Source organism: Lepisosteus oculatus, chromosome 7 (genome assembly GCF_040954835.1).
Source record: "Lepisosteus oculatus isolate fLepOcu1 chromosome 7, fLepOcu1.hap2, whole genome shotgun sequence".
NCBI lineage: Eukaryota > Metazoa > Chordata > Actinopteri > Semionotiformes > Lepisosteidae > Lepisosteus > Lepisosteus oculatus.
This window is the reverse complement of record NC_090702.1, coordinates 44,567,424-44,590,470: the sequence shown is the minus strand read 5'-3', so window position 1 is coordinate 44,590,470 and position 23,047 is coordinate 44,567,424. Positions and strand designations below refer to the sequence as shown.

The window sequence follows — 23,047 nt, the reverse complement described above, 5'->3', positions numbered from 1 at the left end:
AGAGAAGCACAAACTTTTACGGTCATACCGACACACCTGAGCTACACTGAATAAAACTCCAACTCCCACAATGCACTGGGAGCGCGTTGCAAGCTGTTGCCTGTTCCGAAAATCACATTGGCGTTTCCTTACTCCGACAGTCCGAAGACCGTATCTTTTAACCTGTGATTGAAGGAATGGTTATACTTTCCCAAAACTTTTCCCAGGGAAATAGTTGTATTCGTGTTGCCATGTCAACCATTAGCCAACACACGAGTGCGTTGAAAGAAGACGATGACTCCCTCACCCAATCAGGGCCCTCTTTGTTCATGTGCCGCGCAGTGTGCTGTGGGCCGGCGGTGAGAGTGTGGTGCCGTGTCGTGTGGCCTTGCGAGAGGGACCTGGTAATACCGTATTGTAGGCAAGAAAATCTTGTCTACTTTGTTGGGATTAATGACACCCCTTTTCAGCAGAGCATAGAAATCGTTTTCGCTGATTGCTGCCAGGTATGGGAGGCAACAGCAGCAGTCGCCGGGTCTCCTTTGAAGCAGATGAGAATGACAACATTACGGTGGTGAAGGGCATTAGGGTGAGTTAAGTCAATGGGACAGACGGGTCTCGGTGACCTTATGCTCGGAAGTTCTGTCGTGTTTAGTTATCCATCGTCTTTATCATGCTCATGTTAATTGACGGCCCAAGTTTCTAAAGTCCCCCATCACCTTTGGATGATTATTTTAAAACTTTAGAACACGTTGTGTCTTGGCGCTATTTCCGTCGAAAGCATTGTCAGTTCTTTACCTCAAAAGAAACGGAAGTTGTACATAAGGTTTGGATTATTAAGAAAGTCACTCGTTTCGTGACGTCTTTGACAGAAGTTTGCAGTATGGGGCAGTTGACATGGCCAATCAAATAAAACATAGAATCTTAAATGTGAATAATTCAGCGAAACACACAATAATATGAATTAACTCCTCTCGTCTGGCCAAAAAAAAGTTAATGCAGTTGATAGCTGAGACTTTGTCTTGAGACAATATAAAAACACTAAATTTTATTTTTAACCCTGTAAAAACGCATTTACATCCGAAAGTGTGTCCAGTACACATCCAATACTGATTGTCATAGAAAATAAAACCCTGGGACATTTTTTTTACTAGCATATTATAAGTATAAATTTCAAAGTTTTAAAACGAATACCATTCTGTGTTTCATTGAAATTGTCATTAAAACTATGAGCTTTTGGAAAAATGTACTTCAAATCGGTATGACAGTGTTGACTTCACATGAAGGTGACACTATCAGGTGACTTCATGGGAACACAGTAAATAGTAAATATTCCAGATCGTCACGTATGTCACTGGCGATTTGAAATTATGAAAATGAGATGGTCAAAAGAGGACATTAGACAATCAAGTTAGTGTTACTTCTGTATTCGCACTTGAGTTTTTAATCCATTATGTTAACTGACCTCTACCTGAGTATTAGGGCTCTTAAGAAGTTAGAGAGGGGGATGAATTAGTCTCAACTCTGAAGCAGTTTCCCACCACCACGTAAGTGTGTGAAATGTGACTAACTGAACACCTGCATCAGGACACTGGACACCATTAATTGGTAACCTTTTTAAAGTGTTCCCAGACAGGAGTAAGGCAGCAGCCACTTAACAAGCAGGTTGGGAAGAGAGTGCGATCAGAAGGTCCTGGTATGAATATGGAATCTTTTTGAAGAAAGCAAACCAGAGGAAATAGGGATACAACTTATCCTGTCCAAATGTCGATATATTCTGAGCATTCCAGAACATATTGGTGTTATATATTGGAATGACAGTAAGTTTGTGCATTCTTTATCATTGATGTAATGAGCAGAAACTTGTTTTATCAAAATGAATCTAGGGATTTGGGCGAAGACAAATTAGCACTAACCCCATTTGCTTTTCTGTTCTCATTTTCCTTTCCCATTCAATGACCTGTAGCTTCTGAGTTTCAGAAGAGTGAAATTAATTTCTAAGTCATGTGTTGCACGTGTTAATGATTCAAAGAATAACAAGTTTTAACTTTGCCCAAAATAAAACACAGAAGGGTGTTAGAATTAGATTATTATAGGAACAACATGTTGAGGAAAACTATTCTTTCCTTTCTGACACAGTGAATAATGTATTATCTGCCATGTCTACCTGCATACCTGTGAATCTTTCAACTATTCAGTTTTCCTTGTCACATTTTAAGTATCAAAACTCGGATGTTATCCTATTGTATGGAGTTCTAGAGATGAGCTTACTTTTGGACAAAAGTTCTTTCTAGGAACCCAAATTTCGTTACACTAGCTTCAAGTATTTTTAGAAATGCACTGAATGTACCTCAGGGGTATTTATTAGAGCTTTACAGCTTTCGAAATGATTCCATCCCTGTGCTGCTGGTCTTGAAAGTGCCAAAATTTGGTGTTTGTTTTATTCACCACGTAGCACAGTATTTATTTTTGTTTAATGTAGTGCATATTGCTTTCCTTAACATCCATCTGTTGTCCTCCGACAGTTGTCTGAAAATGTCATCAATCGCATGAGAGACTCCTCTCCAGCCCCATCAAGGCCACCGCCACGAGTCTCCGAGTCCCCCATCGCCCCCGCAGGTGAGCCGAGCAGCTGTCAATTCAGCACCATCCTTCAGTCACTTTTCCAATTTACCCAGCCATAATTGAACTTCCCAGCCTGTAGTATTGTATTGTAACAGCTCTTTCATTTGCTTTTTCTCTGCTTGATTGTACATTGAGCATTGGCCCTTGCAGACATGATGACTTCTGTTAATTCCTCCTGTATGGTCGTTTGTTCATTTAGAAAGGATTTTAGGAGCAGCAGGTAATAGAGGCAAGGGTTATTTTCGCTGAAGTAAATATTACTCTGCAATGTAATTAAGAAAATTGGTATTGATGTATTTTTAATGGTTGCCCACATATTGTGATTAAGCCCCTTAAGAAATGCGTTTTCTTTTATGATGCCTTCAGGGCAAACCGAATGAGAACGTGTGATGTATTCCTCTGCACAGTTTGGCACATTTGCTAAATTTTGTATAATGTCATATTTGGTACATTCCATGTTGTTCTTTGATTGAATTCAAAATATTCTTTATTTAACATTGCACCCCCTGTAGTATCAGGTATTATCAGCATTTGGCCTTAGTAGGTTGTTTAAATGTTGGTGTGCCTTTGTCTTCTTTTTTGCCTTGATTAACATAATACATTTTTGTACACATAATACATTACTAAACTTCCTGTGGATAGAGGCGTGTTTAACTGACTGTTGAGATTACATAGTGTTTCTAACATTGTCAAAAACAAACATTTTTTTTAGTTGAGAATAAAGAGACAAGTCTTCTAAATTCCTTTGTTTTTCCTTTCATTGTGTAGTTAAAAAAATAGTTCTTGTGAGTCTGTACCACCTTTGAATCATCGTGTTATTTCTTTATATAGTTAGCTACTTTAAGAATCCCATAATAGCAGAACAAAGACATTTATTTTAAGGAAAAAATGATTATACATTGCAAACAAACAAACTTATTTTACCATTTAGAATTACAAGACAAAATGTATTGGTAGATACATTTTTTTGTTTATTCTTAATTTAAAATGGTTTGGTTTCTTAGGCTTTTTTGGAAAAATGTAACTGCAATGCAGTTGTGAAAAGTGACAGAAAGGTTGAGTCTGACCTGGTTCATGTCATTAGCTGACTGTGAGCTGTACTGCCCAAGCAGTGTTGCACTCAGATAGCTCAGATGGGATTAGTCAGCCAAGGGTCTCTCTGCTTGCGATGAAACATCCACTCCTGTATGAAACCACAGCTTTCTAGGAGCCAGGAGGCTTGCAGTGACACAAGGGAGGGCCTCTTCACTCCTCCAGAGGGTGTAACTGAGCAGTGTGGAGCTTACAAAGTCTCAAAAACTACTAACTTTGATGGATCTGGAGGTCCTTAATGTGAATCAAAAAGTAAATAATTGGTAATTGCAAGTTGGGTGAAAATGAAATGAAGCCAAAAGCAATCTGTTACATAAATCTTCCAGTTTTGTGCAGTTTTGATAACTCATTTTTCTTATTAATGGTAAGGGTTTATATGCTGTTTTTTATTAGTCTGTATGAACTCTGTTGCATCAATGTTTTATGTAGTAATTTGTCAATATGGGCTGTTGTATGAACTTGCTTCTCCAGTCCTACATTTTACTCAGGTTACTCAGAGATGACATAAAAGTAATATTTAAGATACTTCAACATGGCTTTGTTGAAAAACATTCTTTCATGAACTCCTTGACAGTATATATTTCATTCGGGTTAGCTTAGCAATACTTTTCCCCTTTAGCAGCACCTAGTGTGAAAGATTGCAAGAGGACTAGGATTTGATTTTCAGGATTTCTCTGTGGTGAATTCGGTTCAAGTCCTCAGCAAAGAATGTAAATGCTTCTTGACTATCTGAGATCAGCAGAGATTGCAAATTGAACTGAAGGCAGTGGAAGAACATGCTGTTTATGGTTGGATCTTTGTATCTTCTCATTTGGAATGATGCAGAGGAATGGTTCAGTGCTTGGTTTCTTATCTCTAGCAGTCCACTGGAAGGCAGGGTTGACATCAAAACATTGTTCAGCGGTCATGTTGAAAACTGTTTCGAATCAGGTTCATCAGGGTGACACACATTTTTCATACAGAATGCACCCAAGGGTTCTTTTTTCCATTCATTGCTAGATATTGTTGTGAGCTTTTGGAAGAAGTAGAATGTCTAATGTCCAAAACTCGACTGAAGATTTTCTTTGTCAGTAGTACCTTGCTATTATTATAAATCTTGAGGGTCTTTGCAGGCTTTTCTTTGATTTAGCTAAAGTTACCAATTTCTTCTGATTCTAATTAAATTTATGTTCGGCAAAAATAAAGCTGATTATCTGTGGTGTTTATATATGTTTTTTTAATTTGTGAGTTTCAACATTGGACAGCCTTCTAGAACACCTGTACTGTGTTTATGAATGTTAGGCTATATTCATCACACCCATTAGGTTTTGAAGTTTTGAATAAAGAGCGTCTAGAGGGGAATCTTTTTTGATGTATGGGACTGTTTAATTGAACTAGAACCTTTTAGAAATAGTAAGCATAAGATTATGCAGAATTTTAAAATATAATTGTAGTTATTCGATTTCGTTGCTGCTGTGTGGTGTTGTAATTTTTCAAAATGCTTATCTTCAGAAGGTCATATGGATACCTTCTGCATCACTTTTACTTAAGTCCACTTTGTATTCAGCAGTTCAGTTTCACTGTTTGTTCATGTAGGTTTCAATGTTCTGAAGCCCCAATCTGAATGATATGCAAGACAGCGAATGTTTTTCGTGCTCGGTGTCCCTTGGAACATGCATTGTGTGATATAAAAGACGAGTTTCGGTACCCTCCCTCCACCTCAGAAGTGTTCTAACTGCTGACCCATGGATTGAGAGCAGATGTCGCAGGATGAATTGCAATTTATGTCTGGAAAACGTATTTCAGGGGACAGTTGGATTAAATGTTACAATGGCAAGTGGAAGTTTTATACATAAAAGGGAGATTGGGAACAATTACATGTCCCTCAACATTTGTGAGAGGGTTAATTATTTACCTTTTAGAGTTTAGGATTAATGCTGTGTGCTTACAGAGATCTAGAGTGCTCACTGCAGTGTACCATAAGTTTGTCCCCCAATGATTTGTGTGATAAAGATGTTGATTTTGTAGTCTTTGTTGGATGTTTAAATGTTTCAACCAGCTGAAACATAGCGTTTATAGCATCAGGGTTCAGATGGATGGCCAATTTTGGTCTTGGAAAACATGTTTTTGTAATTGGTGTTTTTTGTTTCAATAATATGATAAACTACATAGAACAAAACAAAAAAGATGACGTAATCATTTTTGTTTTATTTAGGATTTTAAAATGTATTATAAAAACTTTAATTAGGATTAAGATCTGTAATACTTGAAGGGTATTGGATGTAAAGGATTAGGATATTTCTTTAGTCCAAATATTTAATATCTTGCCATTATATTAAAATGTTTTTCTTACAAAGTGTTTTAAAATCTGCACCACTCATGACCTGAATATATCTGAAGTCACATCACTTTTTTTCTTGTCAGTTTTGTATAGATTCTAATTAGTTGTTTTAATCCTCGGTCTAAATGGCACTGAACAATTCTGGTTTGTTATTGAGTCCTGTGTGTTTATAAATATACCTGGATATGTGATTTTTTTCTTTTCTGCCGAGATTGAGCTGTTTTTTGTGTAACTATTTTCATCCATGAAGAGAGACAATCATAGAACCGATTATATGGGTAGCTGTACTATGATGAGCAGTCTTTGCATGATTATTAAATCAGAGTTCATGTTTTCAGAAAGACAAATTACAGTAGTCCTTATTGTAGTTCTTTATCCACTATCATCAAATGTCTTCTCATACTCCAAGATTCACCTTAACTGTTGTAACAGCTTCATTATTTTTTACGTTTGTCTTGAGATTGTACCATAAGTATATATCTATTTGGTATAAATATCTATTTTCAATTGATTTATGTTGATGTAGTAAGTAAGCCACAAAGGTCTACTTGTATTTCAGTGACAGAGGATTTTAAAAGTTTAATCACTATTTTAGTTTCAAGTATACCTGTTACAGAATCTTTATTTTGCCTTGATTTTAAACCTCATAAAACAGTTATTTAACTGAAATTGTAAATGAACTTTTACTCTGAGAATTAGTGAATATCACTTAGTGCAATGCTTTACTTAAATCTCCTCCCCTTATCCACATTTGCATGCTAGGAAGAGAAATGCTCTTTTCTGGTATCTTTTGGTATGAGAATGGAAAGGATTCAAATCAAGTACTATGCTCTAAAACAATGCTTAGTTGTGACACTTTACTGTATTGTAAAAGTGCTACAGAAACACAGTCCTGCAGAATTGCACTTTTCCTAATTTAGGTGTGTTTATATAGTTTTATAAGATCTGGGAGTGTTACATGACAGTCAAAAATGTCTGTGATCTCACCTCTTCCCATGCAACAAAGTGATGGTTCCTAAAAAGTTATTTCTAACATTTTACTCCTATTTACTGGTGTGAAGGGCCAACATATAATAAGGTTAATTTTCGTGTCCTGGAGTGTGCTGTGTTCTTTTAATAACATCTTAATTACTAATTGGTCTTCTGTAGTTGAGTTACATTTCTTGAGGTTCAGCAGGTGAAATCAAAACACTGAAGGAAAATGATGAATTGCATTTTATCCGATTGTATTTTGAAAATTCATTCCTTATTTAATGGAATCACCTTACTTGCCAGAAATTTTGCTAGGGTGACTTTGTTGACTTACATTTCCTTTCTGTGTAATTGCCAATAGATATTTCTACACTCTGGTTTTTAGAATGCTTCATCTGAAATTACAAATCCTTTCATCTTTTTCTACAGCACTCATAGTTGTAATCATTCAACACACTGGCTTGGTGCACAGACCAATTTCTTTTAAATATCAAAAGATGACATTGTACTTGAAGGGTCCTTATAAAAATGAGTAGTCATGGTTCTGTTTCATCCCCGCATAGAAACAAGACAGTGCTGCATTAATAAGAAATAGTTATTGCTAATGAGGTTTGCATTAAGGATGATTTTTATTCAACAAGGAGTCTCCTTTTTGCAGCATAATTTAATGCACTGAGGAAGATTTAGTGGTCCAGATCTGCTTTCCATCACGTCAGCACAAAAGGAAGAGACAAGGTTTATTATCTCACACCTGCAGCTGCTGCCTTTAAACAAGTGTCACTGAAGCACTCAGTCAGCTGTCAGCCCAGACAGAGTGGGTTATAGTTCTTTTATAAACCTTCCACTTTGCTGTCTATAGTGCTTCTTAAAAAAATCATAAAATGTTAAGCAGTGGATTAATGTTAAATATCAAACAGATAAATTAAGACTGCTATTAGGACACAGCATAGTTTTATTCATGTCCAGAATAACAAAATGGTTATTTAATAAATGAGACTACAACAGCACTTGTATTTGATCAAAATGCATGTTAGAGATAAAGCTATTGTCATAATCCTTTTCTTTCATTCTGTGACGGGTTGGTCCTTAGGGCAATCCACAGGTTTTATAGATAACCTTAAATCAATTTGTAAAGACATGATACACATGTTTTAATCCATTAAAATATTTTTTAGTTTAATTAGTTATGAATGTCCAGCTGTGGTCCTTGAGATCCTTCTTTGTGGTCCTTCAAAGAGCTTGGGTTTTGGAGTGTATTATTGCAATTTTTAAATTATATCATATTGTACTTCACATTCATGAATCATTTTTTTTATATATAGTAAATACAATAAATCATAACATGATTTGAACCTTAATTACCACAATTGTTGTAGTAATTAATGACTCTTAATACTTCAGAAAGTTTCACTGGTCCATGACAATTTCATAATGCACTTCGGGGATACCTACAGTAGCAAAGTATTTTAAAGATGGTTTGTGTTTAAAAAGTACTAGTTATTTAACACTTTATCTGATTGCAATGAGCTTATTAAAATAAGTGTTTATGAATGTCAGTGAATCAGAATGCTAGCATTAACTGTGACTGGCACTCGCAAAAGCAAACCTGTGATACTGTGCAGTGATTAGATAATGGTCAAGATGGAGAATTCTAAATCTTTCATTTATACCTTTATAAATATTCATCTGCAGGCTTTCAAAGAAAGGGATTGGAATTTGTCCTAATAAGTTGCCCAGAAATATTAGGAACATCCACACTTTCACAAAAATCCTGCTTTGTTTCATTTGAAGAATTTTCTATCTGGCAGCTATGATTTTTCCCAGTCTGTTAATTAAGAGTGAATATCAGCTATAGATCTTTCAATGCATCAAGGTTTTTGGATGACCAGTTTAATATAGTAAGCCGCAATGTAGACTTTATCCTTCCAGATCCCATAGGTTAATAGAAGTCCTGATAAGCAATATATTTCACTTAGATCTATTATCTCACTTTCTCATGCTCAGCTGAGATTGAGAGGAAAAAAGTAATTTGGAGACTGCAAGTAACTAATCTTTTAAGGCTTATGTGTCCTACTCAGCATTGACATTGGACCTGTTTGTAACCTCCAGTCTCTAAATTGAAGTTCCTTAGTTGACTAGATGTAGGTCATACAAAAGTCCTTTGCATAATAAAGTAATACTTAACAATATCTCTGTGTGTAGATTGTGTGTAGAGGAACTGAAATACAAGTAAGTAATTATGCATTTAGGAAAATTGCATGCAATCTTATGCTTTTTCTAACCAATAATTTACAGTGAGTAAAATACACTTTTGAAAGGTGGGTATAAACTGAGCTGAAGCATCAATGAAAGTTATCCATTTTGATGTGGAAGAAGATTGGAGAGGAAGCGTATTCAGCAATGGCTTAATGCTTTGAATTACTTTTGTAAAAGCATTGAACTGTTGCCTATCAGTGATATTCTTGCCTACCTCATTATCTCAAATTGAGTCAATTTGGCTTTTTACGTAAAATAAGGTAAACATTCTTTCTACAGATAGACAACATATATTTGCTTGGAACGAAAGGTGCTTGAATTGAAATGTGAAACAGCAGAAATGTTTTTAAAGAAAGTTGATCTGTCATGCCTTCTATTTCTGTAAAGTTCAGCACCATTTCTTTTAGTTTGGCATAGAAAAATGAGCACCTGCATGTATGGCTGTCGAAAAAAAAAATTAAACACAGGTTTTACCTGTGTTGTGCTTTTCATAAGCCAAAAAACATAGTCTCAACACAGACTTTGCTGGAAATGGTCTATTTATATAACCTGTGATGCCACAGGGGGTGTTGTCGCAGAAGGAACATATTTTCTGTGGCGGATTTGTTAGGCATGTTTGCCTGTACTAAGATGGTGGAAGAAAAATAACAGCACTCAAAATGGTAGCATTGCATAGTTACGGGAGCAGGGGACAGGCTTTATAAGGTGAAGACTGACTCAGTAGAGGAGAGACCTGCGAGAGAAGGTAGAGAAAGTTCACTATGCTGGAGCCTCTGTGCACTCTGTGAATAAACGGTTGTTTATATTGGTGAGCTAAGATTAGGGAAATACAGGATATGATGGGAGGAATAATAATGTATGTGGGGAGTACCTATTTGCATGAAAAGCAATAGCTGAAGCAAAGAAGAGAAATAAATTCCGCATAGAAACAAGCTGATGAAGAGAAGATAAATGGCATACAGACTGGGAGTGAAACAGCTACTGCTTTTTCAGCTGAAGAGGAGAGATGGCTCTGAACATAAGCTTTACCCAACATGGGGAGAAAAGGAGAAAGGCAAAACTTGAAAGATGAAGTAATTTGGAAAAGCATGAGGCAGATGAATTGGTTAAAAAAAAACATTTCTTTTTTATGTCTTTTGTTAAAGAAAATAACGATTCAGCATAGTTATTTTTCTTGAAGAATGTAGTTGGGGCCCTGATATCAATATAGGAAAAACCTAACTTAGTCAATTGTTCCAAAAGGGAGTTTTGTTATAGTTTTTCATTTTATGTTTGCATTGTTTTTTTTTAAAGATTAAAGACCAACACGATTTTACTTCAGTATTTTGATTGGGTATGTCTATACCTTGCGTTCCCCTATTTCAGTGCCCGTTGGAAGATCTTACCACCATGGCATCAAAAACTGCAGTATGTAAGGCAGTGGTTCACGACCTGCGGCCCGCCACACACGAAAGTGCAGCCCGCAATGTCCGACCCTTTTTTAATAAATTACATTGGATTGCAGTCGATTCCTTCGATAAAAAAATAATAAAAATAGGTCGAACTTGCAGCCCCACGAGGAGTGTGTTCTATTCACGTAAAAAACGTTTCTGAATAGATTCGCTGGTGATCAGATTAATTTTCCTTAATCTTTAATTTCATTAAAGTGCTGCACGTAGGCTATAACACGCGTCACTAGAACACACTTTCATTTTGCCTTCACCGTCGCGCCCAACATACGTCGGAGTGCAAAGAATAGCGCGCTCAAACCAGGGCCGGCTAGCCTGGTAGCCTGCTAGTTCGTATAAAAAAGAAAGAAAAAATTGATAAATTTGTTGTAAGGGGTGAAAAAAGACATGGGCCAGAGGAAGAAAATCTCAACGAAACAAAGAAAATGAAACGTGCAAACAGAAAAAAAGAGTCGAAGCATCAGCGATGAGGGCAGGAAAGTATTAGAAGAATGGAGGAGCAAATTTGCCATGATTGATAGAGATGGGCTGCCTTTCTGTTTGCTTTGTAGTAAAATGATTGGCGCTTGCAAAATGTACAACGTAAAAAGACTTTGATACTATTCACAAGAATTTTGACAAGCAATACCCACCTGATTCTAGTGACAGTGTCCTAAAATAATTGATCTTGAAAAAACTGCTATTGCCGAGCTGAAAATCATGCAAGCTACTTTAAAAGAGTCCCAGGCGATGATGCTAGCTAGCCATGTTAAACAGTTCATGGCTACTTGCTAAACATGGCAAACCAATCACTGCTGGTGAATATATATATATAGATAGAGGTTGGAAAATCTATGGTGTAGTACACAAAGATTCTTGAGAAATGGGAAGTTTCAGACAGAAGTCCTTCATCAGCTGTGCAACTTCAGAAGCACTTTGCTAATACATCTATACATACACTAGGTTAATAGATATTATAATATTATATATTACTACGAATATAATTACTGTTGTATATTAATATATAATATTAATATTATAATATTGTCTGTTATATACATTATAATATTATAGTAGCTATTATGCATGCAGATAAGGTAGGCCTAGTAGTGATTAATATATGCGGCCTGCGAGATTTGCTTTTAGCCATGGTTGTGGCCCAGTTGATAAAAAAGGTTGAGAACCACCAATGTAAGGTATGAGAGTAGAAGAGCCAAAATATATTAAATTAACTTTTATAGTGGTACCCTTCACAGGACTTACAATTCTAAGGCATTTTTTCAAAGGAAAAGACTCACTGTGACCAATATAAAACAGGGCACTCGCTAACCTAGGGTAGGCAGTGCTCTAGGTAGAAGCCTATGGTAGGTGAGCCCCAGGCTGGGCTGAGAGCTAAGAGCAGTTGCGTACTTAAATATTAACATTGTATTAAAAACAATGATAACCTTTAGGGTTTAACTCAAAAGATTTAAACTTCATTACTTAGTTTCAGGGCTTTTCAAGGGCTTTGCTAATTTTAACCACAGAAGGGAGAACGAGAGCTGCTGTTGGTTATATTGCTGAGAAAAAGTTTAAGTTCTCATTTTGAACATCTTGCATTATTCTTCTAGGAGTATGTTATCTTCAGCAGTAATGTCCAGTGCTGATTTCTCCAGTTTCACATTCAGTTCAATGTCTAATTGTTCCGTTTGTTGAACAACAACAGGTTTTAGTCATTGGCCTTCTTGTGTTCCATCTCACAATGCAGTGACTTTGAGTTTTCTGTGGCTCAGATCCAGTTTCAGTCAGAAATTGATCATAAGCATGCCAAGCACTTGTGCCTTCTTAAATAGTGAAGTGGGGTAGCGAAGGGTCAGCATTGTCCTGTTGCCAAATATAATTCTTCTGCCTGAGCTTGCTTTAATGTTGCAGCTAGACCTGTTGCAGTTGTGAACTGTTACAAAAGGTTGAAGGTGGTGGTAAAGTGTTAAATAAGTCTAATGGTTTTCTTTGAAAGGTAATTAGGTAAAGTTGTACATCACCATTTGAAATTAACTTGTTAATAAGACTGTATGTTTTTATTTAGTTTTGTGTTCTAGTACTGACTAAAATAACTTAAAGTATTGAGAAATACTGTGCAATTATGAGTAAAGTGTCAGCAGTCTAAATTCCATTGTAAAACTGAACTGCATTTCAGCAAATACTGTAATTTGGGAGCACATTAATGTGTAAAAAATCCCTATTGACATGCAGTTTTTCTAATTTGTAGTTTTTAATTCCACTTGTTAAAGGTTTGGTTTGGAGACTTCTGTAGTCTGCATTAATGTTAATTCTGTGGTTGTATAGTAGTGTAAGAAGACTTAAGATTGTGTATTTTAAAATGTATTTATAAATGTATTCTTTCTATATATCTAAGGTCCCTTGTATTTCCATTAGATTATCAGGGCTCTCAAATTTATTTCTAGTTTTCCGTTAGAAGTGCTGTGCTGTTGTCACAGAATTTGTTAGTCATTTCATTCATTAACCAGTAATGAAGTTTTTGAAGAATGGAGAATTGTTTTTAAAAGCAATGTGCACTCTAATTATACTAGCCACTCAGAAACTAAGAAATGGAAGATACCATGTGATATAAATTAATAAAAAATTGATTAGTGCAATTTCCTTAAACAGTACAATAAAGAATGTGTTTTTTTGTATATGATCAGTGTCTGAACCAAGGTGATAGAGAGTGAAGCAGCTACTGGATCTCTGTTCTAGGACCAGTCCACTGGCTCTTCTCTGATCTAGGAAGCAGCCAAAAGAACTGGCAAGCTTCTCTCTGACTCCCTCTCTCCCTGGATCTGGAGCTCGGCCAGCTCTACTGAACCTGCCTTATATCCACATTTTAATATCCATACTGATTCTTTGTCTATACATTTTTGCCACTTTTAAAATTTAACTTTAAAATTCTCAATATAGAAGTCTAAAAGAATTTGAGAACATAGAAGATTTCGCCATTTTTGTTATAACTTTATGTTGTTGGTGGGTTTACTACATTTAGGTAATGATTTGACATTTTAAGCAGTAACACTTTTTCATGTTTATTTGAATGATAACACAAGGCATGGTAGTAATTTATTTTTGTTTTACCCAGTGAATTAAAATGAGCCTAAATGAGTGAGTAAACCCAAAAATCTGATTGTGCAAAGCATTATTGTTTATGGTTTAAGATAGGAGTGTCCTTCTGTATGCACTATGCAAAATGGCAAGACAAAAAAAAATAATCGCTTTTTCATGTTCCATTTAATACAAAACAGTAATATGTTACAATAGACCCTGTTTAATTTGCAAATGCATTGCCAAAACTGGTATGTGAATTCGAAATTAACACTTAATATATATTTTAGGATATATATGAAAGCTTATCTATCAGAAATATATACACATAAACATGTATATTTTGGCCTTCTTTGGTCTGTGCATTTTTCTGTATTCTCCAATATAAAGATCTTTCACAGCACTGCCAAATTGTTAGATTTCATCTTTTTTTACTGAATGTAATTAAGAATCACTCATGTACAGCAAAGTGCAATGTGTAGTAAACTATAGTGGAGAAGACTCTCTTATTGTGTGAAAATGTCTGTTTCATGTTTTGGTTCCACAGATTTTTCCTGGTTGCAAGTTATAAAATCATACCAGTTCATTACATTTGGATGCTTGAGGAAAGTAAAATTGTAACCCAGGAACTGGAAGCATTCACACTACAGAATCACCTGCAGGGCAACAGAGCCTAATACTTTGTTAGAAGGTAGAATGTCCTGGGAATAGTCTGTAAATCCAGACGTATCCTATTGGTAACTAGAAATATTGCTTTAAATTTGGATAAAAAAAATTCATTTTTTTTTTCAAAGAAAATTTGAACTCTTCGTCTGTTATTTTGATTATCTTGCAGCCCATTTTAACAAACTGAATGTCAACTGAGAAGGTTTTTAGTATTGAAAGTTTTTTGGAGTCATTAATAAAATGTTAAGTGATATTGCAGATATTTCCCATCTAGAGTCATAGGTTAATTAAAATTTTGATTAGGCATGCTATTCATTTAGACCTATTATCCCACTATCGTATGCTCACCTGAGTTTTGAGAGCAAGAGTGGAATTTAAAGACAGCAAGTAATTAAATCTGAAGAATCAAGTGTCCTACTTAAAGCTGACATTGGACTTGTCTGTGAGCTCCATCTTATGAAAGTCCCATTTAGTGAACAAAGGAATTTTAATAGCATATTTTTGTGATTATAAAAGTTATTTACATTTATTTAATGGTCATTAAAATCTATATGCATCTAGCATATAGCACAGAAAATGTGTAATATCTGAGGAACAGAAAAAATAATGATTCCCTGTTAGAAAGACCTGGCATTAAAATGGTTATAGTTTTACCTTTTTACTCTAAAATGTGAAAAACTTTGATGATTTTGCCATGTGAAATGACAGCTGAATTGATTTTTTGAAAAAAGTAATAGTATACACAATGTCATGTCTTCCTCTTTAATTTGCAAGCTGTAAGTGCTGACATTTTGTGTAGTAGGTGATAAATAGGAAGGAAACTACAGACAACTACATCTGAAAGCAGTCTTCAAAAATGCTCCACTGACATATGAGCACCAAATCCTTTGTATGCTCTGATTGGCTACATAAATGTGAGTGAATTGATTTGACGCAAAATGTTGCTAACCTGTAACCATACTTTCTTTTTACACATAACACAAGACATATTGATCTTGTAAGGAATGCAGCAAGTCCTCTGCTTTAAAAGGTACAGTCACCTATATGAGATGGGTTCTTCAGCCGGGTGATCTGCTAAAAATGCAGAGAGCCGTGTCCTATGAATATTAAAGGTTTATTTGCTTAATTTCTTTGCTCAGACGGTTAATATATTGAGCATTATTTTAAATAGCCCAAATGCAAATATTTATACATACTCAATGAAGTTTTTTTGGAATTCAGTTTTTTGGACAGTACATGTAGACCACTGAAATTAAAAATAAATAATGTATAGACAGTTCACTATGATTTATACCACTTTCAGAAAATGGAAGTTTCCAAAGCTTTCTAATTGTTGCACTGCTACACCTTTAGTTAATTTGTATGTGTTGCACTTCTTTTAAAATTACACTAATGCAGATAGGATAATTGATCTCAACAAATTGATCTTGAGCAAGAAGCGTAGCAGAACTAAACCTAAATGCCACAATTATAGATAGCCCGAAAAATAAACACCATTTCATACTTATTGGCTTACTGACTGATTCTTTCACTACCTTTGCATCTTAAATGAAAGGTTATTGCACAGAAAAAAGATTGTATCCTGGAATTCCCAAAAAACCTTTATGCTGTGTATGTATAGTATAAAATGCATTGCAGCAAATGGGGCTATTCAACCTAGTAACAACGTTGCAGAAATGCACTATTTTAGTATGATAAAATAATAGTACAAAGTGCTCAACAGACATAGTTGAAGTTGTAAGTATATTCAGAATTCAATATGCAGAGTGAATTCTTTTTAAACTTAAAGTTGAACATTGTACTGAAAATTATTCTGTGGCAAATGGAAAGATGTAGCCTATCTTCTAATTATTTATGTTATCTGACTTAAATTTACACATTGTTAGTGAGGAAACTTGAATTCTGTCCTGAAAGTAGCATACATAGTCTTAAAGCGCCCTTTTTAACCCCTTGTGTTGTAGTGCTCTGTTGTACAATTTTGAGAATTCAATGGTTTAATTAAATATCTCAAATAAAGAGTATATTAGTCTAGTCAACAATAATGTTACATCTGATTAAACTTCTTTCATGATGGTATTTCTACTTTACAATAAAATAAATTTATTGTAGTTTCTATAAGTTGTTTTAGTTGTATCAAGGTGCAATATTCAGTTGTTAACCAGTACATTAATACAGGCATTTTCTGTGGTTTCCAGTTTTGTTGAACCTCCCATTTAAGCAGTGTTTCTAGTAAGAACATAAAAAGGAAGCAAATGAGGGACTTTTTATTTCTTCCATAAAATGTGTTGACGAGGACATAAAAAACTCTACATAAGCACCCAGATCCTTTTCATATGCAATTTCCTGATTTCCTGAATCACCCATCCAATATTTATAACGCATGTTCCTGCTTCCATTGTGGATCACTTTGCACTTATCAGTGTTAAATTTTCTTTACTGTGTGTCTGCCCACTAAAAGATTTTGTGTAAATCTCTTTGTATAGCTCTTGCCACCTGCCTGTGTTTGCCATATCCCCTATTTATGTGTAATATGAAATTTAGCTAGCTAACTTTATCTAAGTCTATTTTTTATATAGAATAGAGTGCCCTCCAAATAAGTCAGAACTATTATTTTGTTTCGTAAGCAAGCCATTTGTATTTGCGCTAGAAGTACAATATAATTTTTTGGGGGTATTTCCATGCATGGATTCATCACATCAGAACAGAAACATACTTTTTATCCAGTGATTTCAAAGGATCATAATACTAAATCATTCACTGAGTTCTTAGTTGCATATCCCTTCGAGACAATAACCGCATGAAGTCTGCAATCCATGCTCGATGCTCTGCCAAGCCTTTGTTGGAGTCGTATTGAGCTCTTGCCCATGCATAGGGTGCTCCAACTACAAGTTTATCATGTAAAAAAGCATGCTCAGTTAGATTTAAATCTGGAGGTCGACTTGGTCAGTCTTAAGGTTCTTCACGTTTCTTAAGAAGGACTCCTTGGTTGCATTGGGGATATATTTTCGGTCTTTGTCAGGCTGCATGGCAATCTTGTCTTCATCTACACAAGCAAGTGAAGTGATTCTGTAAACGACAGCTTTACTGATGGGTTACAGCATCAATAAAAATAGTTTATTCTATTGATGGCCATGCATATTAAACAAAAAATACAATTTTGATTCAGTACTTTTCACAGCACTATAGGTCAGAAAGAGAACTGGGCTTAATATAGTCCTGTTGCACACAACATCTTACATCTGCCCCTTTAGATGGTTTTTCTTAAAAGAGTATACACTGTTTTCTGTTTGATAACCAATGCTTGCTCCATGTGTGTACATTTACCTTTGAATTTGAAAATCAAACTTTCAGAAGGAACATTATCAAAAGCAGTCTGGAAGTCTAAATATGTCACAGTTTAGTTTTATCTACTATCCTTATTACATTTTCAGAAGTTCAAGAAAGTTAAACAGTACCTTCCTTTATCTAAATCTCTGTTAGTTGCTTCTTAAAATTAAATTTTCTAACCATTATTTTAATTTAGCTCTATATATAATTGGCACAACTTTATTTGTAACAGAAAAAAGACTGTTAATACAAAAATGTTTCCTTGTTCTGTTCTGTCACCCTTTTCCTGAATCTACAATTCTTAAATCTGCTCCTGTTCTGTGTGAGAGCTGAACTGTACTAGGGGTCTATGAATAACATCTCTCATTTCTGTGAGAATGATTGAGAAAAGACCATGGGGATATTTATTGGTTTTTAATTTTTTTAATGCTGTGATTAAAAGATATTGTGTTTTTACTGGTAATTTATTGAATTTTTTAGCCACCATAGAAGCTTTGTGTGAGTTGTTAAAATTACCCAATATAGTTTTGTTCTCCAATTTGGGCCATGTTATTGATGTTTTATAGTGTAAAACATATGTGAATTATTTATTTCACATCTATACTGTACATTTACCACCTTCTATTATTAATTTACTACTGTCTTATAGGTTTTGCAGTTCTTTTATTGTACTGGAAAAATGTTTTGTAATATTCTGTGCCTCAATATTATAATGCCTTCTGATTCCCTATAAATCTAATCCCCTATTCTCTGCACCTGTTGTTTACTGTAGATTGTATTAAATTTTTGTTTTTTCTTGTTTTCATGTGGCATCAGTAGAATTCCTTTGAAGACAACCATAGATGGTCTGCTCCTTAGTTTTCAAGCTAAAACTCAAATTGTCCTGCAGTCTTCAGCCTACCGTTCTATGTGATTTGTTCTAGTGTTGACCATGACACCTGAATCCACCCTGGCTCTGGTCAGAAATATGAAATTCCCGTTATTTAATGATATGCTGATTCATTACCCTAACTATAAGACATGTTTTGACTAATATGTGAGCCAAATGTTTATGAACAATTCAGTAGCTATGTGTGCAAAATGAAAATTGTATGAAAAATAAATGGTGTTACACAAGCCTGTATTATATGGAAAATGACCTTATAATAAAAACCTTTAATCTTCTATAATACTATAACACGGTATTTTTCAAATATGATTACATATAGCTGTATACTTGCGTCTCATGAAAACGTTTGCTCCCAAAAAGACAAAAAATATGAAAGCAGACGAAATTGCTCCTTGGCTGCTTACAGGCAGCCAGAAACCCAGGACAAAATGTATATTTTGCCTACAGAAACATACATGCAATACAATACAAACATACAATAGTGCATTTTCTCATGGGAAAAAATGGCCATGAAGTAAATGAAGCTCATCTGTCATGGGCGGAGCGCTGGCTCTGTGGCTAAGGACCTGCGCCTGTGGCTGGAAGGTTGCCGGTTCAAATCCTGCGGCCGGCAGAGGAATCCTACTCCGTTGGGCCCCTGAGCAAAGCCCTTAACCCCAACTGTTCCAGGGGTGCCGTATAAATGGCTGACCCTGCGCTCTTACCCCAAGCTTCTCTCCCTGTTTATGTGTCTGTGTCTCTCATGGAGAGCAAGCTGGGGTATGCGAAAAGATAATTCCTAATGCATTAAATTGTAAAGGGTTAATAAAGTGATAAGTAAATCTGAAAGTGGATCAAATATTCTGTTCTGCCCTGCCAAATTAGATCTCAACCAAATCCATTTGAAACTTTTTAATTCTTAAACTTAGGTCCTGCCAGGAAGATAATCAGAGAAACGTCCAGCATTGAATCTCTACCAGCAATTTCTGTACTGTCATTTACACATTAGATTTTATAAAGACAAAAAAGATCCATAAAAGTCTTCTTAAATATGGTGATTCTTTGTGCATGACAAATATATTCTTCATCGCCCCATCAAAATAATGTTGCCTGGAGTGCAATTCCTGTGTGCTGTCTCACTAACTGCTCAGCAGCTTCCTGCCGGCACCTCTGGCTTGACAGTTTTACAGAAACATAAAAATCAGTCTTTAAGGTTTCTGCCACAAAAACAAAGGGGATCTAGGATTGTGATTCCCAATGGGAGGACTATAATTTTAAGCATTTGTCACGTTTCTCAGATTTCAGACAAACCTGTCTTTTCCCCCCCTGAGTTCTTCCCCTGTGATATGTAAACTTCAGTGCACGTCCAGATCTCGTCGTTTATTGTACTTGACCAGAAAACTACTCCCAAGAATAATGATTTTCAGAGCAGCACTTGATAGATAATACTTTATGCCTATACTTGCCTAGTTTCAAAACTTTTAAAATGTTAAAAGTTCTTTGTGCACGTACGAGGACAAACTGCAAATATTACTTTTGGAAAGATGAAGAGAAGGTGTGATTTTAAATTAGAAGCTCACTAGACAGTTGAAAACCCACAACCAAAATTGACTGAAAATTGTTTTCATATGGGACTATAATGCTCAGTTTTGGACTAAACACATGGATATTAGGTTCACGCAGTGTTTATGAATATAATACAGGATGTGCCTATAGTTAAAAAAATTCAATGTTCCAATGGCCCGAGTACTGCCTGAACAGGAATACTCAAAGTCACCAGTAGCTGCGTTTTACATTTCAAAACAATAACTTCTGTGAATGAACAATAAGCAAAATGGGATGTTTGATATTTATAGGGCTGTTACTTTGTTTCCCTTGGTTCAACACTCCGGTGAGATAGGTTGGACATCAGGTAATGCTGTAAAATAGTTAGTTTACATAAATTTAGATATAACCCACCATCTGACAGCTCCATGATACTGACAGAGTGTTATTGGAACCGCCCTGATATAAATTCATTTTAAAAGGTGCACCAGTGGGTTCAGCCTAGCTATAAGCAGAAGAGATTATTTTTACATAGATAGTATGAACTAGGAAATAGTCACAGTACCTTTGAAAACTTGATTCAAAGTAGTCCTCCTCCAGCAGCTTCATGTGATTGAGTGATTTTGTTTTCAGCATGTTCATATGGTAGAAGACATCTAAAGGGGAAAGGCAACACTCAAGCAATGGCCGTGTATCATTCAGCAGGTTGTTGCTGCTTGTTGTGTTATTGCTTTTCTTCAGTGCTTTAGTGATCGCCAAAATGAAAAACAGAGAAACAAATTGAATCATGTCATGGTTGCTTTATTGTGTTTTGTATACCACAAGGCGGCTAAGCTTTTTATAGGATCTTGTTTTTTTATCTTTTTAACAGCATAAAAGGAGGTACAAGGTCAGTCTAATGGAAATGTGTGGAAGCAGCAAATGCACAACACTGTGACCTTTTGGAATAATTCCAAAAACATTTAGCACCGGCTATATTGCTTGTTCATCTTTTATGTAATCAGAATTATATTTCAGTTTTGGGAGAAAAAGGTATTTGGGGTCAACACAGCACTGCAATATATGAAGGGCAAATGTTGAAAAGCAAATACATTTCTGTTCTTCACTTTTTCTCTAAAAAGATTCCAAAGACGTTTTCCCTGTTCCTGTTAGTATTACTTTGAATACAGTGTTAACTATTTAAAAAATATTTAGGTATCTTTCTTGTACAGTAATCTTGTATTTACCAAGTCCAAATACCAAATGTCCTTTTTCTAGCCATGTTCCGAATACAATAAAATGAAACAATTGTGAAGCAGCGTAAAGGAATGGGAGCTCACACACAAAAACGGGGAAAAGCTGGCTAGTCACACAAGCTTGAAGATGAGAAAGTATCAGACTGATGTTGAAAGTAGGCTACAATTTTTAAGTGACTTTTCAGTCCATTTATCTTTTCAGAGTGCACTTGGCCTACGGGTGCTAAGGGCTTTCTAGAGAGTTCAGGTGGACAAAAATTCATATCTTCAGATATGGAAGCATTTGGTTGTGAATCAGCTTGTTGGTTAGGATTAATCCTTCTGTTCATGGAAGAGACCCGTAGAATACAGCAAAGAAAAAGTCTTTTAAAATATGAGAGTGACAAGTTTTTGTTTTGCAAGAACTGTCATATGCCTCTTTGAACACAATCCTTGCCATCTTTTGATTTTAAATTTTTATTTTGATACGTGCCGATTCTTATGACCTTTTCTCCAGAATTTCCTAGTTAGTATGCTGTGGAATTAAATTGAACTTGAATATTGTACAAATCTTTAAAATAATGCAAAATTAAAGAAATGAGTGGAAAGTGTATAATGTTTGTGGTTTGATCACATCTTAAGGGTTGGATGTATTTAAACAAACCAACACCTTTGATTTGCATTGTTAGTAAGTATTTCTTATTAAAATTCATGTTAATCTGTTTTTGAATTATGTACAGCCCCAAAAAGAAAGTGAACTTGATATGTGGTAAATTTAAATACCTTATGTCCAGGTATGTTTATGACTAATGTATTGTATGTACTACATACAGCCATATATGTTTTGCCTGCAAGCTTTTGTAAGTGTTCAAGATGGCATTTTCAAATTTCTTGAGTTTGATTGATTAATGAGAACACTTGCAGTAAATGAAAAAGTTTTAAGAAGGCATGTTAAGCAAGTATTAAGCCATGAAAGTGTTTATTATACTGTAATACCATAATTATCCAAATATGAGTTTAGCAGTTTCAGTACAATTCCAGCTTTAGGTTTCACAGAAATACCACTGGGATATTTCTGAGATATCAATCATAATTAAAGTAAATGCTATGGCATGTTAAAGAAGTCCACACGTAGCAATCCAACACAAGGCAGATGAACCAGTGTCGTGCTCCTCATCACAATGAATGATCATTGATTCCAATAATAGCGGTACAGTTTTCTTAATGATGAGAGGCTACTGAAGCCTATGGCAGCCTATGGTCCAGTTTGAAACACTATGGAGTTATTTTCCATCTACAGACGTTTTAAAAAGGGGGCACATGTGTTGTAAGAATAAAAAGCAAGAGACACATTTTGCTGATCCTCAAGCTTTGACTGCAGATAGCAAAGATCAATTACAAGAGCACATTTCACGATTGTGTAAAACATGACAAAATGCAACACAAATACGTTTTGTGAAAGCAATGAATACTCAATCAGAAACAAAAACTAACACACTATATATATCAGTAATATACCATTACTGGGACCACCTTCACCCATATTGGAGAGGGGAACAGAGAAAAAGAGGTCAGATGGATAAAGTGGAAACCGAATAATAGGCCAGATGTCAAATCCTGCCACATCAATTAATAACTATGAGCTAAACAACTCATAGGTGCAATCTTCTGACCAGCACTT

General features: G+C 35.3%; 1 protein-coding gene across 2 annotated transcripts in view; it reads left to right on the top strand.

Annotated features, from left to right (window-relative positions):
- The first annotated feature begins 311 nt into the window (after nt 1-311).
- chchd3a (coiled-coil-helix-coiled-coil-helix domain containing 3a) overlaps nt 312-23,047 on the top strand; it is a 113,922-nt gene continuing 91,186 nt past the window's right edge. Inside the window, exons 1-2 of one of the 2 annotated variants that reach the window (XM_015352454.2) lie at nt 312-568; nt 2,505-2,598. In XM_015352454.2, coding sequence (XP_015207940.2) covers nt 488-568; nt 2,505-2,598 — 175 coding nt within the window. In that variant the 5' untranslated portion in view covers nt 312-487. The remainder of the gene's footprint in view (nt 569-2,504; nt 2,599-23,047) is intronic. The other variant, XM_069192544.1, reaches the window with a different exon arrangement.